The sequence below is a fragment of the Pan troglodytes genome, chromosome 17 (assembly GCF_028858775.2).
Source record: "Pan troglodytes isolate AG18354 chromosome 17, NHGRI_mPanTro3-v2.0_pri, whole genome shotgun sequence".
NCBI lineage: Eukaryota > Metazoa > Chordata > Mammalia > Primates > Hominidae > Pan > Pan troglodytes.
Genome location: NC_072415.2, coordinates 18,434,470 through 18,452,317, shown reverse-complemented (window position 1 = coordinate 18,452,317; position 17,848 = coordinate 18,434,470). Strand labels below are relative to the sequence as shown.

General features: G+C 41.9%; 1 protein-coding gene across 16 annotated transcripts in view; it reads right to left on the bottom strand.

Annotated features, from left to right (window-relative positions):
- SPIRE1 (spire type actin nucleation factor 1) overlaps window positions 1–17,848 on the bottom strand; it is a 217,520-nt gene that overhangs the window by 5,172 nt on the left and 194,500 nt on the right. For 8 of the 16 annotated variants that reach the window (XM_063795916.1, XM_016933259.4, XM_016933260.4 and 5 more), the window contains 7 exons: window positions 13,171–13,261; window positions 11,647–11,789; window positions 8,097–8,270; window positions 2,687–2,824; window positions 1,404–1,474; window positions 821–848; window positions 591–727 (listed from right to left, as the gene is read on the bottom strand). In XM_063795916.1, the coding sequence (XP_063651986.1) occupies window positions 591–727; window positions 821–848; window positions 1,404–1,474; window positions 2,687–2,824; window positions 8,097–8,270; window positions 11,647–11,789; window positions 13,171–13,261 (782 nt within the window). The remainder of the gene's footprint in view (window positions 1–590; window positions 728–820; window positions 849–1,403; window positions 1,475–2,686; window positions 2,825–8,096; window positions 8,271–11,646; window positions 11,790–13,170; window positions 13,262–17,848) is intronic. The other 8 variants (XM_054671737.2, XM_003315796.6, XM_016933261.4 and 5 more) reach the window with 3 other exon arrangements.

Genomic DNA, 17,848 nt, shown 5'->3' with positions numbered 1-17,848 from the left:
GCCCAGCCTCTCGGCCCTGCCAGCTTGAGGCTTGAGCTGGCCTACCTCCTTCCAGCTTTCTTAAGGCCCAACACTAAACTTACCCTGCACTAAATGCAAAGGGACTGATACTCAGGTGATGTTTTTTCTTTTAAATTATTAGCTCTTGGCATAAAGCTTTATTTCTGCCTTTACAATAATAGTAAAGTCAGTCAAAGCTATGGCAGAACATTGTAAACAGGATTAAACAGATTCCTTTCAAAACTAGACAAGGAGGAAAGGATGAGACTGTTACATTCCAATTTTCAACTCCATTGAAAACAAGGTCAGTTTTAAAGATGACTCTTACAGGACACAGTAAAATAGTTATTTCTAAAGTAGAAAAAAATATAAACTCTGTGATGAAAGTATCTTTCAAGTAGCTAGCCATTATTCCTTGAAAAGTTACCTTTGGGGAAGTTTTGGAGATTTGTGTGTAAAAATTGTATTAAAACCAACCAACAAACCAATAAAAACCCCTCGAGCCAAAACCCTAACACTCTACCACAGTCCTCAAGAGTAGAACTCTTCTTCTGCAAAGGATGGTTTGACAACCCAGGCCCCTTGCTCACCTGGCAATGCTCCGAAGTGGCCGATGATGGGCAGTGGAGGGTTTTTCTGACCTCATACTACTTTCCCCTCTTTGCAGAGCAGAAGGTCCCAATGAAAAGATAGGAAGAGTGGAGTATGGTTTGGAGGGCAGCCGCATCTATTATCCCAAATAAAACTGACAATGAGCAGTACCGTTAAAGAGGCAGTCACTAAAAGGAACACAAGTATAAATGAACCAAGCTTAGCTTACCTTTTTGCAACACTGTGAGCACACCGGCCTGTAAACAAAATCATAAATGTTATTTGGCATGATACCAGGGGACGCAACTGGGAGTTAGAGAAGCCTATGGCAGTACAGTTGTAAGTTTCCACAATAAACTGCAAAACTCTCCCTTCTTCTATTAGAATGTAACAAATTGACACACTGAATTGCCAAAAAGATAATCTACAGAACTTAACTCTTACACTGTCTCCTATAAAAGGATCAACTTACATGTGTTTGGAATTTTCTTATTTGTCTATCCAGGGATCACATGATAATCACATCTTATTTTTTTTCTGTTCAAACATGACATATTATTAGAATGATCTTAGTTATGTAAAAGAAGTAACATACAGAGAAACATTTTCTAGGTTCAATATCAAATAAATATTTGGCTCACTCTCTTAAGAAATCAATATTCCTAACCTACAAGGATAGCACAAGGTAATGTAACAGAGTGAGTCATTTCTAATTTTATTCCTGTTTAGAAAGATGGTGAAATAAGGAAGGTAATTGGTATTTCTCTTACGACTGTTAAATTTATCTTTTCATCAATTACAAAATACCTTACCTCTTACAGAACTGACAGGTATAAGACCAAGTGAAGAAGGAAAACCTCCTGGTTCGGCAACAAAAGCAGAGCTAAAAAATACAAATTTAAGAGGAAAAAAAAACATTGCCAACAGCAAATTTCCTAATATCCATGTTTGAATATGCTTTACATCTATATATAGGGGAAGCTGAACAGACAAGAGGAGGAAGACAATTCAGAAATCCTGTTTATAACAGCTGGCTCTGTGATGCTGATAATGTAGCTCTGTATTTAATTGTAATTCTATTTTAAAAGGTAATAAAAGGCCACAGCTCTTAAGTGTCTCCTCATCATGGAAGGAATCTGCAGAAGGTTCTGAAAAACCCTCCTCTGTTTCTCAGATACATTTTTTTTTTTTTTATGAGATGGAGTCTCACTGTTTCGCCTAGGGTGGAGTGCAATGGCACGATCTTGGCTCACTGCAAGCTCTGCCTCCTGGGTTCACGCCATTCTCCTGCCTCAGCCTCCTGAGTAGCTGGGACTACAGGCACCTGCTACCAGGCCTGGCTAATTTTTTGGTATCTTTAGTAGAGATGGGGTTTCACTGTGTTAGCCAGGATGGTCTCGATCTCCTGACCTTGTGATCCGCCTGCCTAGGCCGCCCAAAGTGCTGGGATTACAGGCGTGAGCCACGGCACCCGGCCTTCTCAGATACATTTTCTTTACAGATCCTTTAAAAGTGTAATGACTAAATGCACACATGGCTTTTTTATTTTTTTTGAGACGGAGTCTCACTATGTCACCAGGCTGGAGTGCAGTGGCGCAATCTCAGCTCACTGCAACCTCCACCTCCTGGGTTCAAGTGATTCTCCCACCTCAGCCTCCCGAGTAGCTGGGATTACAGGCACACACCACCACGCCCAGCTAATTTTTGCATTTTTAGTAGAGACAGGGTTTCACCATGTTGGCCAGGATGGTCTTGATATCCCAACCTCGTGATCTGCCCGCCTCAGCTTCCCGAAGTGCTGGGATTACAAGCATGAGCCACCATGCCTGGCCACATGCATGGTTTTAGGAAGACATATCGATATTTGTTATGGTTGCTTGAAAACCTTCCAGTTTTGATTTCTAAGGCAGAAACAAAAATGCCCCCTCTTGTGAACGAGACAGCACATGTACTGTCTACTAGGATATGAACATCACACATCCCAAATCCCCTCAAAGTCTGTGCCACCTGGCTAGCAGATAACTCTCCCAGGAGACTATGCATGGGACTGGCCATCCTTCTACTCTTCTGATCAATCAACTTTAAACAGCACTACCTTTCCTTTTTTCAAGGCGGTGTAGATGTCTTTATACTGTTGGTATTTTTCCAGCTCTGCCTTCACCAGGACCTGGCGAATATGCATCACTTCTTCCACAGTAAGAGCGAGGCATTCCACTGGGTAGCAGAATTCCTCCTGAAATTCAAAATGTCACGTGAATAAGAGATTCCTACCCCCTGTTCTGGAAGTGCAAAATTTCCCTTCAGATCAGACACCTGATTAGTAGCTTCAGAGAAGAAAACAGGTTTCCCAATGACCACTGGGGCAGAGCTGGCTCCCTCTGGGGACCACATCATTTCCAATTACACTAAGACTAAAGATGGCAGAAAACATGTGGGGACCAAGTGATCTACTGAAATTTCCAATAAATGAAAGTTCCTCACGTTTGCTCAGGTATTTTGACTCAAGTAACTCTATTCCGTTAAGCAGGGCTATATTGAAATATTTCAAGCAGGGCTTGAAATCTTGAAAAAAATTTTATTCTAAACCAATTTTGTGTCAGTTTTCTTCTACACTTATGAAAAAGACATTACTTAGTGTTGTGTTGTACATTATATACCAATAGATAAAAAGCAAATCTACAGTGGTCCTTTTTTTTTTTCCACAACAGGGTCTCATTCTGTCACCCAGGCTGGAGGGCGGTGATGCGATCATGGGTCACTGCAGCCTTGACTTCCTGGGCTCAAGTGATCCTCCCACCTCAGCCTCCCAAGTAGCTGGGACTACAGGTGCATGCCACCATGCCCAGCTAATTTTTTTGTATTTTTTGCAGAGATGGGGTTTCACCATGTTGCCCAGGCTGGTCTTGAACTTCTGGGCTCAAGTGATCTGCCCACTTCGGCCTCCCAAAGTGCTGGGATTACAGGCGTGAGCCACCATGCCTAGCCTGGCCCTGTTTTTAAAACTCATTTGTGGTACCCAGAATAGCCAAAAGAAGATGGTTAGTAATTTTTACTGACAAGCATTATTTAGTGATCAGTTACATCAGCACACCTTTACAAATCCTAATGGTACGAGTGGAACTGGAACACGAAACTACTTGAGCATTTATATCCAAAAGGCAGTCTCTCCAGGCTGCCCCACAGTTCTCTAGATTTGTTGTTACTTTCAACAAATGCTAAATGTATAGTCAGCACTGGAAAGACTAGAGAAATGTAAAAGATTTCATAATAAATATTTATGTTGGCTGTCTTGTGTTAATGGTTTCCCTACAAGCAGCTGCGGAAGATGTTGATGTAACTGATCTCATTGAATAAGAGCCTCACACCCATCCGCTCCCCATCCGGCCCCGCACTTGATTGGTGGATCTCAGAGAAAGACAGAACAGTCTTGTGCATTCGGACCCTGCCAGGCTGCAAGGGGCCATTGTGGTGCAGTGACACTGAAACTGAATGTTCTCAGCACAAACACATTATAATTCACTCCCACACACACACAACAGCATCGCTCACAGGCACTCAGGAATCCAACACGCCAGTGAGAAAGCACATGACTATGAATGCAGTCAGTTTATGGAGTTTTAACAATCAGTTCTGTCTTTCAATCAGAGAAAAACAAAAATCAATCTAGGCTGCAAACTTGTCAAACATTAGCATTTTACTTAAAAAAGTAGTCTGAAGAACTACTGCTTCTTACTAAAAATCAATGCAAAACCATCTCTGTTCAAGCTAACTTAAGGAAGATTACATTTGCTTAAAAATGCTTTGGGAAAAATCCTGCATTTGAATTTTTAACATGAGAAGCATAAGAGGACAGGGGGATGAGTTTACTCAGAAAGATTATATCATTTGCTCTAAGATGCCTAAAATATGCATTTAAAAAATTAACGATCACAGTTTTCTCTTTCAACAGGAACTACTTTCAGAGATGACAGAATTAAATCAGCGTGCTTGATACCTACTCTGTTTTGCTCCATCCTCAGAAAAAGAGTAGTGTTAGGTGGGAACGATAAACGGCCTTTTTGAGGGTTAGGCCATTAAAACTGTGCACTAAGTAAGTAGTGTTGGCTGAATACATCCGAATGATGGCATTTCTCAGCTTTTAATGTATTTCAGAAGTTTTGCTATTATTTTTATTCATCAGTGATGAGTATGAGTAGGGTATGCCTTCTGATGGCTAACGATATGACAAAATGGCTATGCTGCAACAAAATAATGTGGGAATCTAGCACATAACCAGGTAAACACTACTAGATTTATTACGTAGCAAATAACCAGATAGCCAGATTTGTTATTGTGTGTGCTAGCAAGACAGCAGATGGTACCAACTTAACTGACTTTATGATGTGGATAACTGGGCTGTAAACCCTTCAGGCAGATGGTGATTTTTTTCATTTGTAGGGATACGCTAGCATGGCACAACAGACCTGGCAGCTTGCACCTCCCTCTCTTCAGTCTTGAGTCACAAATGGGCTTAGTAAAGCATATTTTCAACTCACTGCTTTGACCCACATGAAAATCCAGTACTTCATGGGATATAATCGTTTTTCTTTCGTTTTGAGACAAGGTCTCGCTCTGTCACCCAGGCTGGAGCACAGTGGCATGATCTTGGCTCACCGCAACATCTGCCTCCCCGCAACCTCTGCCTCCCGGGTTCAAGTGATTCTTGTGCCTCAGCCCCCTGAGTAGCTGGGATTACAGGTGTGCACCACCACACCTAGCTAATTTTTGTGTAGAGATGGGGGTTCACCATGTTGGCCAGGCTGGTCTCGAACTCCTGTCCTCAAGTGATCTGCCAGCCTCAGCCTCTCAAAGTGCTGGGATCACAGGCATGAGCAACCGCGCCTGGCCATCATGAGATATAATTTAAAAATAGTAGATTTTTGTTTGCTTTCTTGTTCTTTTTTAAAAATTTTCAAGCAGATTACCCTTTAGTGAAATAATTTCCATCCAGTCAAATGCTAATGTTTTAATTTTGGAGACTTCCCAAGGACAACAAAACTTTAATGCAACATAAAAGAAAATGATAAATAGTTACTAAAATAGTTTTAATTATTTTTTTCAGTTTACAAAAATATTAATTCGACATCTCCAAAGCCAAATTAAACTTCCACAGATCTCGCAGAGCTATTAGCACTCTGGAATGTGGAGGGCACTCAAGGCCCCAGCTAGAGCGGGAGCCCTTCCCCACCACAGCACTGCCTGGGGCTCCCACTGCATGTGTTCGGCCCGTTTGAGTGGCCAGATGTGGCCGGGTAAAGAACCACACTAGCGCACCTCTAGTTCCCTTGCTTGCTCATGTGTCAATGGGACTCCCAGATTCAGGAAAGGGAAGCTAAATCTTAGAGCGCTTTAATGAAGACAACAATGTGCTATAAGACTTTAAACTTACTTCCATGCATGTCACTAAAATTGTTGAGTTTTTTTTGGATGATTATTCTGGCTATATTTTACCATTCAAAAGGGGTCAGTTAGGCAGCACGGAGATTAGACAGCATAATGTAAAATTTTGGTTATTGTGCCACAGAGAGAAATGGGAATAGTCACCTTTCTTTTCTTTTCTTTTTTTTTTTTTTTGAGATGGAGTCTCGCTCTTTTGCCCAGGCTGGAGTGCAGTGGTGCGATCTCAGCTCACTGCAAGCTCCACCTCCAGGGTTCACGCCATTCTCCTGCCTCAGCCTCCTGAGTAGCTGGGACGACAGGCACCCGCCACTGAGCCCAGCTAATTTTTTGTATTTTTAGTAGAGACGGGGTTTCACTGTGTTAGCCAGGATGGTCTCGATCTCCTGACCTCATGATCCACCCGCCTCGGCCTCCCAAAGTGCTGGGATTACAGGCGTGAGCCACTGTGCCTGGCTGGGAACAGTCATCTTTTATACAGTGTTCATGATTGGTAAAAACTTCATAAATTAACCAGTATTTGAAAATTACCCAAAATAACCATTGCTTTTTGAGTTTTTAATAAACCAAAGAGAGGCAAATTTAAATAAAAACAGCAACTATTAAGTTTACTCTTCTTAATCAACTACAAAACTCAAAGTGAAGGCCAGGCGCAGTGGCTCACGCCTGTAATCCCAGCACTTTGGGAGGCTGAGGTGGGCGGATCACGAGGTCAGGAGATGGAGACCATCCTGGCTAACATGGTGAAACCCCGTCTCTACTAAAAATACAAAAAAAAATTAGCCGGGTGTGGTGGCAGATGCCTGGAGTCCCAGCTACTCGGGAGGCTAAGGCAGGAGAATGGCGTGAACCCAGGAGGCGGAGCTTGCAGTGAGCCGAGATCGCGCCACTGCACTCCAGCCTGAGCGACAGAGAGAGACTCCATCTCAAAAAAAACAAAAACAAACAAACAAAACTCAAAGTGAATCCTTTCTTTGCCTAAAGTGGTATATGGCCTTAGTGTTCAGATATCTCTGTTTGGGGAGAATTGATAATCAAATGCCAGCAGGTCTTCAGTAGAGGCAGGAGTGACAGGAGTTAAAAAGCCACCGTGGCACCTGACCACGTGCTGCCCAAGAGCACATCTAAAACAGGAAAAAGGACAGAGATTTTTCCTGCATTTCATGACAAAGATCAGAGAAAGGAATGTGTTGTGTCTTATTTACACTGAGTCTCCTTTCCATATCAAGATGACTAAGAAAGAGTAACAAAGAAACCAGCTGCGGGGTCATCTGTCAAGGACAAGGTTAGTAAATCCAAGGCTTTAGAGAGCCAGGCCCTGCCTACTGTAGCACAAAGGCTGCTCTGAGCACCTGCTACGTGGTGGCAGAAGAGGCTTCAATATGGTCGTAGAGCTTTTTATTTCACGTAGAATTGTGAAGGTTCAAATAATGATATATTATTCTGTGTAAAAAAACCTCAAAAAACAGAAATATAATGCAGAATTATTTAAAATAGCCACATCATTAAAAAGGAAACTTGAAATTTCTCTTTGCAGAGAAGTGACGTACACACCCTGGTTGTCATAACACAGCTTCATGACAGGTGATGGGACCACACAGGTTTCCTGAGCCCATGCCCTGGTTGTGCAGGTGTCTGTGGGTGGGCGGAGTCCACCATGGCTACCTGGCCTGGCAGGAGGATGCTCTGCTCACGGAATGAGTGAGCAAATACTCTTCTGATGGTGGGGGGAGGCCCTAGGAGGAATGCACCCCACGGGCTCAGAGTGCCTGCTGCACATGGAGAAAGGTGGCAGCACTGACTCTGCTATACAATTAGGTCACCCGAGGAGACAAACACCCACAGGTCCCCTTCATCAGATGCTGCATTTTGAGTTTGTTGTCCTTTCCCAGTTATTTCCCTCAACTGAGACCACGGCATGATCGGTGCATCCTGCACAAGAGTGGAATCAATGATTGGAAGCAAAGTGCTATCTAAGCGGTTAATTCTCAGAGAGCGCAACAGTTGAGGTGTCACCGTCAGAGATACAGAGAATGAAATAATCCCAGACCCAGCAGAAAGAGGCCAACCTTTGAGGATTTCCACCTGCTGGTAAAAGCTCTCTCACACAGATAATACATAGCCCCTGCTACCCCAAACATGGCTGCTTCAAAAGGATGAGAGCTGAGCAGAGAAGCTGTTTGTATGGTAGAAAAAAGTGGTCGAAAAGGCGTCCTTGGCCATACACTGGTTATCCTAGGAACCTGAACAACAGATAAGGGAAAAAGAAAATGGCAGGGGGAAAAGAAAAGGAGAAAATAATGCTGAACACAAGTGACCTACACATAGTGATTACAGATCACAAAAGGAAAACAAAACAAAAAACACCATGAGGCTGGTACAGTCCGTGCGAACATCTGCATCCACACATATAAATCAGTGATGAAACCACGAAGTCCTTCCTGGAGAATCTCAGCGTTCACACAGCAAGGATTTTTCTAATTTAGGGTCCTGCAAACACTCTGAGTTTCCTCAGTGGGGCTTGTTGTGATGAAGGATAGAGGCAACTCATTACTGTGCCTGAGAAAGCATGGGGACATGTGCCAGGCAGCCACTTGCACCTGCCCCAGGAAGGTACTGCCAACACGAGGTGCCTTTAGACTGGATGGGCACTTGCCCTCGGTTATTTGACCAAATGATGAAAAAAATTACATTTTAAACATCACAAGAAAAGGGAGGGAGATACAACAAAAATAAAAATTATCAGCCGGGCACAGTGGCTCACGCCTGTAATCTCAGCACTTTGGGAGGCCGAGGCGGGCAGATCACCTGAGGTCAGGAGTTCGAGACCAGCCTGATCAACATGGAGAAACCCCATCTCTCCTAAGTATACAAAATTAGCCGGGTGTGGTGGCACATGCCTATAATCCCAACTACTTGGGAGACTGAGGCAGGAGAATCGCTTCAATCCGGGAGGCGGAGGTTGTGGTGAATCGAGATTGAGCCATTGCACTCCAGCCTGGGCAACAAGAGCGGAATTCCATCTCAAAAAAAAAAAAAAATTATCAACAATAAAAACATTCCTGCCATTTTCAGTTGAGGAGTTACAAATACAAAATGATTCTTTGTTTTCTAAAATGCAGCTACATTTAAAAATTAATTACACTTATAAAAACAATACTTACCAAGCTATAGGGCATTACTACAAGGTATGATTTTATGGATTTCCCAAGATAAGCTATTAGCAAGGAAGATCATTTAATTTTGTCTCTGCTGGTGCTTGGAGGCCTGCGTGGACTCTGCTCCCTGCCCTCAATCTGACCACTGTTGAGTGCTGAGCAGAGCGGCTCTCCCACTGCCTGCTCACTGAGACCTTCCTCAGTGATTGCAAGTTAGTTTATCTTGCTCTCCTTCCTGCTCCACAAAAAAACAGTGCACGGCCTGACCTTGCAACACTAAGAGCTCTGCTTTAACAGGAAACAGACACAGTCATGGGCCCTTGGGGTCAGCTGAAGGTCTCAGCATAACTTCTATTATAAGCTGAAACTACCTTGTAGCTAAGCTGATAGTTCCTTTACATTGCTAATTTTAAACTTTAAGTCTAACCTCAATAATGACATTGTATGATCACATAAAGGCCAGTTACAAGCTGAATGATAGACTGGCTTCTAGGAAAAGCTGAGTGAAGAAGAGAATACCCTAATGATTAGACTTATGAAAAAAACCGCAAGTTCCCTCTTACCTATACACATGTATGTGTGTGTGTATGTATGTATATACATACATGTGTATGTACATACATATGTATATACATACATGTGTATATGTATGTACACACATATATATACATACGTGTGTATATGTATGTACATACATATGTATATACATACACACACATATACACACACATACACATATGTGTGTATATATATTTTTAGAGACAGGGTCTTGCTGTGTCATCTACGCTGGGGTGGAGTGGCACATTCTTAGTTCACTGTGGCATCAAACTCCTAGGCTCAAGGGATCTTCCCTCTGCAGCATCCTGAGTAGCTGGGATTACGGGCATGCGCCACCACATCTAACTAAGTTTTTAATTAAAAATTTTGTACAGACAGGGATTTCTTAAGTTGCCCAGGCTGGTCTCAAACTTCTGGCCTCAGGCAATTCTCCTCCTTTGGCCTCCCAAAGTGCTGGGATTACAGGTGTGAGCCACTGTGCCTGGCCCCTCTTACATATTTTAAAGTTGTGATAATAGCTGTATATTTTGGTAAAAGCAATAACTTATTCACATGAAAACAAATTTTTAGATTTTTACGTTTGAATCTGTCTGGTCAGAGTTCTGTTTTCTTGTTGGTAAGTCACTGACAAGGCTATATTTAATCGAATAGCTGTGTTTTGGTGATTATTCTGGAGCTAGAAGAATCCTATCAGGAATCGCCATAAAATCATTAGTTCTTTAATTGCACTGTTTTGGAATAGAGATGAATGACCAAATATTAACATTCTAAGCTCTGTTCAAAATCCCTGTCTTCACAATAACCGCATTATCTCCCATCTGTTATTACTTTAATTGAAACTCTAATAATTCATCGCAGCCTTAAAAAACGGACTTAGTATTCAATATATTCTATTATTTTTTATTCATGAATATTTGAAAACACATTAGATATTTGACTGTGGGTAGAATATTAATTACAGCTGTGCATCTTGCCTACAAATATTTCAGAAGCCAAGTGGCGCTACAAAAGAGTCTTTGGAGACCTCTGTTGGCTGGGAGATCTACTAATTCCTCCTGGCAAACCCTTGTGTGCTGCCCACTGTCCTGAGAAATGAGCACCCACTATAAGAACCTGCAAGTCTCTGGAAAACAGCAAAAACTATAAACCAGTTCAACCAAAATAACACCACTGGCCCCAAATATCACAAAACATACTAGAAAACAATGTACAGTAGTTATTAATGGATCAAAATTCTCCCTCGCTTGTACTTCTGCCTCAATAAGATCATCTACTGTAGTCATTTTGCTAAGAGTTTTTTTGGTCAATTTTTAACAATTTTTAAATGGATTAATAGCCTTTGAAAGAAAGAAAGCATTTCTTTAATAATAATCCATACTTTCAACCACTGATAAATTTTCTTGAAAAAAAAAAAGAGCTCAAAATGAACAAACACTGGTCAAGTTTCGTTTAGGTTATGGATAGAGTTTGGAGAAGGTGTCACTCTGCTGCCCAGGCTAGAGTGCAATGGTGTAGTCATAGCTCACTGCAGCCTTAACCTCCTGGGCACAAATGATCCTCTCACCTCATCCTCTTAAGCAGCTGGGGCCACAGGTGTGCACTACCACACCTGGCTAATTATTATTATTTTTTTTTGCAGAGACGGGATCTCACAATGTTGCTCAGGCTGGTCTTGAACTCCTGGAGTCAAGTAATCCTCCCACCTTGGCCTCCCAAAGTGTTAGGATTATAGGCTCGAGCCACCACGCCTGGCTGTTTGTTTTCTTTAGCTATTAAGTAAGTTATTCAAAATTCATTCTAACTTTTGCAAGTTTTTTTCTCCTTATCATCTTCATAAGAAAGCTAATGATTCTATGTCTTCTAGCTGGTCCCTAAGTTACTACGAAGTCTTTCCTGTACTTACAAGAGAGCGGGAACTCTGCCTGGAAGGCGGCAGGAACTGCCTCACGTTAGTAGGCGTTTCCTTTTCAATGGAATGTCGTCTCTGGGGTGGCTGCCGTCTCTCTGGCTGGGGTGTTGATGATATGGGCAGGAATTTTGGAGGCTCTAAAGATTGAACCAAATGAAATAAAACTTACTGTGAATTTTCTAACACAAAACCTTTTGACATTTGTGACAAACACTGTAATTCAAAGATGAATTATTTATTTCATTGGAGAGATATTTTAAGATGGTAATGGTAATCCTTAGGAGTAGACTCTGAGGGCTGTTACAGAAGAATCTTTGCAAAGTAAACTTGCTACAGAAATAGCAAGAAAAAAGGAAAAATGTTAGGTGTAGCCAGAAAGATTCCCAAATCATACCAAAATTCTCAATGTACCCTCTTTTTACATTCTCCTTTTTAAAGATAAAATAAGGAAAATCCTTCTTTCTACATGTTTACCAAGACATTTTGTCCTTAGGTTTAAATTAAACTGTATTTAAACTGCAAAAAGTAAGCTTCAGCTTTGATGTTAATATTGTACCATTGTCCTTCTCTGCCTAGTAATATTTTAAGACTGTTTAAAAGGAGACTGCTTTAGTGTCTGAATGGTTCTGGATTCACATTTTGAAAACATAAGGAGAACATTAGAAATAAATTATGGTGCCAGAGTTTTATTTAGTGCTTCCTCCTACTCTATCTACAGAGTAGAGCTGCTTCAATGTAGTGGGTGTGGAAAGTGAGAGTCAACACAAAGTTACATATGATCCATCTATTTAGACTGTCCCACCATGAGAAACCACTAAAGGAAAACACAGATATAATTTCCACAGTCAAGAAAAGATACAGAAATCCATTATGTGATTCAATTGGGTCCCTATAATATCCAATTGTGGATAACTAGTCAGTACCTACTGTTTTTGATATAATCTGTGTAAATAATAAAACCACTACTTAAAGAATTTTTGTGTATGAGAAATCAAGCCAATATATAATTTTTAATACTTCATAATGTTCTTATAAATGAAAAGGATTATTAAAAGCCTTTAGAAATCCCTTAACTTTAGATATCTGTGTTCAGAATCTATCTCCTAAAGAGTTATAAAGGTGTTTTCACTATCTACACAGGTTTTTGGAGATGGGTGTGTGTGGGTGGTAGGTGGAGTGATAATAAATATGGTTGTGTTGGGCTTCTGGTTTAAATTTAGCCAAGGAGGTAATCTATCTAAAACAAAACAAAACAGAACGCTACACACACAACTGATTTATACTATTTCCCATGACTATTGTTCGTAAACACACATGTGCCTGCTCTGTCATAAGACCCCGAGGCCTGGTATGATGCCACTCTTGGAAAATAAGTATTTCATCTCCCGATCAGTGAAATGCCTGAGTTAGTTCTTTCTACCCCAGATGATCACAGGGCGCTCTGGGAGCTCTGCTCTAGGTCAAGTGTGTTTTGTAGTAAGACATCCGACTACAGCTCTTAGCACCACAACTACTCACTCTTCCTTGTGGACACGGCCTCCAGGACTGGCTCTTCAGGGAAAGAGGGAGACACGCTGCTGCTGCTGGTCGACTTGTGCAGCGTTTCTTCCTGAGCAAAGTACAGGTGGAGAAATCGACTTCTTAGACATTTGTGCTCTAGTGCTACGTAATAACATTTTATTATTAAACAGTTATTTTAACAGGAGGCACCAAAGTATGTCAAAGGTTCAAGGCAAGCAGAAGACAAACTAGAAGGGGTTTCAAACAAGACAGGTCTGGGTTTGTGCCTTGGCTCTGCCCTGATGAGAGTGATGTGAAACTGAGCATGCTTCTTTCTGTTTTTTGGAGACAGGGTCTCACTCTGTTGCTCTGGTAGCAGTGCAGTGGTGTGATCTGGGCCCACTGCAGCGTCTACCTTCTGGGCCCAAGTGATCCTCCCACCTCAGACTCCAGTAGCCAGGATCACAGGTGTGCACTTCCACACCCAGCTAATTTTTAAATTTTTTGTAGAGACAGGGTCTTCCTATGTTGCCCAGCTGGCCTTGAGCTCAAGCGATCCTCCCAAAGTGCTGGGGTAACAGGTGTGAGCCGCTGCACCTGGCCTGAGCATGTTTCTTATCTTAGTTTCATCATTGTGAAAGAGGGTATTTAATATCACTTTTTCCATAGGGTTATTGGAACGATGAAATGAGGTAATGCATTCAAAATGCTTAACACATTACCTGGCACACAATAAAACAGTGGTTAATATTATTAGGGAAATATTTAATACATTTATAAAAGTAATACATTGTCAGCCTCATGGGAGCAGATGCTGGGTCTGTCTTGTTCACTGATGTATGTCCAGTACCAAACCCATCACTTAGTAAGTAATGAGTGTTCGTTGAATGAATGGATGAAAAAATAAACATTTCATGAAATGTCATATGAGTCTAGAAAAATGTCTACATTGTGGGCCAGGTATGGTGGCTCGCACCTATAATCCCAGCACTTTGGGAGGCCGAGATGGGCAGATCACGAGGTCAGGAGTTTGAGATCAGCCTGGCCAGCATGGTGAAACCTCACCTCTACTAAAAATATAAAAATGAGCCAGGCGTGGTGGCACGCGCCTGTAGTCCCAGCTACTTGGGAGGCAGAGGCAGGAGAATTGCTTGACCCAGGGAGGCAGCGGTTGTAGTGAGCTGAGATCGCATCACTGCACTCCAGCCTGGGTGACAGAGTGATACTCCGTCTCAGAAAAAAAAAAGAAAAAGAAAAATGTCTACATCGTGCCAAATAAAATTAAAATTCTTATTACCAGTGAGAAGAGATCCTAACTTGTTTTAGACTAAACAAAAATAAAGTATAATATTTATTCCTGAAATATTTACTAAATACTATACGAGATAAACATTTACTTGTAATTTCTACTTAGTATCTTTAGATATATATATATTTTTGAGACAGAGTCTCACTCTGTTGCCCAGGCTGGAGTGCAGTGGCATGATCTCAGCTCACTGCGACCTCCGCCTCCCGGGCTCAAGCAATTCTCCTGCCTCAGCCTCCTGAGTAACTGGGATTACAGGTGAGTGCCACCACGCCCGGCTAATTTTTGTATTTTTTTGTGTGTAGAGATGGCGTTTCACCATGTTGGTCAGGCTGGTTTTGAACTCCTGACCTCATGATCTGCCCGCCTCAGCCTCCCAAAGTGCTGGGATTACAGGCATGAGACACCACGTCCAGCCTATAGACATTTTTAGATACAAAAGGAAGAAAATTAGGCAAATATATTCACTCATGACTATGTGAGATAAATAGTGAAAAATTTTTGATGTTCTTAGCTAAAATGACTTAAATTTTTTTAATTTAAAAAATTTTTGTTTTATTTTTACTTTAAGTTCTGGGATACATGTGCAGGATGTGTGGGTTTGTTACACAGGTAAATGTGTGCCATGGTGGTTTGCTGCACCCATCAACCCATCACATAGGTATTAAGCCCAGCATGAAGTAACTTTTAAGAATTTGCTGTTCACCAAAAACTGGCCTCACCTAAAACCTACTGCTGAAATCATTAGTTTCAAGTAAGTTACAATACAAAGTGTCTGGTCAAAGAACAGGGGGGGAAAAAAGGCCACGTAAACGACATAGTTCAAACAAAAAAGGGCTAGGCTGGGCAAGGTGGCTCACGCCTGTAATCCCAGCACTTTGGGAGGCCAAGGCAGGCAGATGACTTGAGGTCAGGAGCTCAAGACCAGCCTGGCCAACATGGTGAAATCCTGTCTCTACTAAAAATACAAAAATTAGCTGGATGGTGGCAGGCGCCTGTAATCCCAGCTACTTGGGAGGCTGAGGCATGAGAATCACTTGAACCCGGGAGGTGGAGGTTGCAGTGAGCCAGGATCGTGCCACTGCACTCCAGCCTGGGCGACAGAGCAAGACTCTGTCTCAAAAAACAAAAACCAAAAAACCCAAAAAAGGTTTAAATAGTGACCTCCACACTTTTGGGACTTATCATGAACACCAAATCAAGCACTGTTAAGCAAAGCCTCTATCCCAGATACGATGTAGGTCAGTCATAGTAATCTCCAAAAAACCTAGCATGCAATTAGAACAATCTTTTTCTGTTTACAGAAGGTCAGACAAGAAATAAAAGCAGAGAGTGTCTCTTAGAAAAGGAACAAAGGAGTCATATACAGTACTTCCCAGATAATTATCTGCTGAGGAGTCATACACAATACTTCCCAAATAATTATCTGCTACCCTGATTAAAACAGCAGAAACCATCCCTGTGCCTCACACGTGTACTTCAGCTCACCTTCGCTAGAAATATTTTTAAAGTCGGCTGGGCACAGTGGTTCACGCCTGTAATCCCAGCACTTTGGGAGGCTGAGGTGGGCGGATCACGAGGTCTGGAGCTGGAGACCAGCCTGATCAACATGGAGAAACTCTGTCTCTACTAAAAATACAAAATAAGCTGGGTGTGGTGGCATGTGCCAGTAATCCCAGCTACTCAGGAGGCTGAGGCATGAGAATCACTTGAACCCGGGAGGTGGAGGTTGCAGTGAGCTGAGATCATGCCACTGCACTCCAGCCTGGGCAAGAAGAGTGAAACTCCATCTCAAAAGGAAAAAAAAAAGAAATATTTTTAAAGTCTAATTTTACACGTTGTTACCTTTGTTAGTGTTAAGGGAGAATTAGATCACGTTTCTTTACTCCAGGGTGGAAACCAGTTAGAGTTAAATTCTGTATAATGAAAATATCATACTTAATTCTGTAAGAAAACTATCTCTGAGAAAAAGTGGCTCTATAAATAAGCAAATAGGTCAGAATGAAGTCTTTTATAAGCAAATTAAAAAGATCAATAATTTTATGACCACAGATGTTAAAATTCTAAAGAAAACTGAAAACATGAGGAAGCACAATCATCTGTATCTGAAGAGGTGGAGCCGGAGCACACTACTGCAGCCCAGCACTGGCCACACTTCCACTCAGCTCAAAGAATGGCAACATCTAGCTGTACATGCGATGTGGTCCTCTCATGTTTCCTTTATATTTCATGTCCCTTTTATGTACATGTTGAGCTCCAAAACATGGAGAGCAGTGGAGGGAAGCTTTGCTGGAAGGGGCTCTTTTCTCTCATTCAGACTTTATTCTCAGTGACGTCCTATGAAACCTCCAAGTTGGATTTTTCCACCACTGCATCTGATCTTTAAAATGACTACTCAATGTCTGATGGTCCTGAAAATCCTTTGAAGAAGCAAAGCAACTTAATCGAGAGGCTTCACTATGCCCAAATGAGCCAGTTCCACTCTAATCAGTCAGAAGAACCTGGGTGCATAACTCAGCATTTCTCAGAATCTTTTTTATCTAGAAAATGTGGTTGGGTGGAATATTCTTTATAGTCCTCTCCAGTTCAAAAATGTAAATCAAAACTAAGTGTCTTTCCTGCCAGGCATGGTAGCTCACCCCTGCATTCCCAGCACTTTGGTAGGCTGAGACCAGAGGATCGCTTAAGCCAGGGAGTTTGAGACTAGCCTAAGGAACATGGTGAGAGTTTGTCTCTACAAAAAATAATAAGAAAATAATAGCCAGGTGTGGTGGTGCACACCTATGGTCCTAGCTACTTGGGAGGCTGAGGCAGGAGAATCCCCTGAGACCAAGAAGTCGAGGCTGCAATGAGCTGTGTTCACACCACTGCCCTGTAGCCTGAGTGACAGAGCGAGACCCTGTCTCGAAAATAAAAGTCTAAGAAAGTCTTTCCTGAATCTCCGTTTTAAAGTAACACTAAAAATTTGCAGATATGGTTCTAGGGGAATTAACATTTCAGTTTAGGTGAATTTAAAGGTAACATTTTGATTTTTAAAATCTTTTTATTTATTATTATTATTTTGAGACTGAGTCTTGCTCATTCACCCAGGCTGGAGTGCAGTGGTGTGATCTCAGATCACTGCAATTTCCGCCTCTTGGGTTCAAGCGATTCTCCTGCCTCAGCCTCCCGAGTAGCTGGGATTATTGGCAAGTGCCACCATGCCTGGCTAATTTATATATATATTTTTAGTAAAGATGGGGTTTTGCCATGTTGGCCAGCCTGGTCTCAAACTCCTGACCTCAAGTGATCCTCCCGCCTTGGCCTCCCAAAGTGCTGGGTTTATAGATGTGAGCCACTACGCCCAGCCACATTCTGATTTTTTAAAATCCTAATAATGCTGAATGCTTT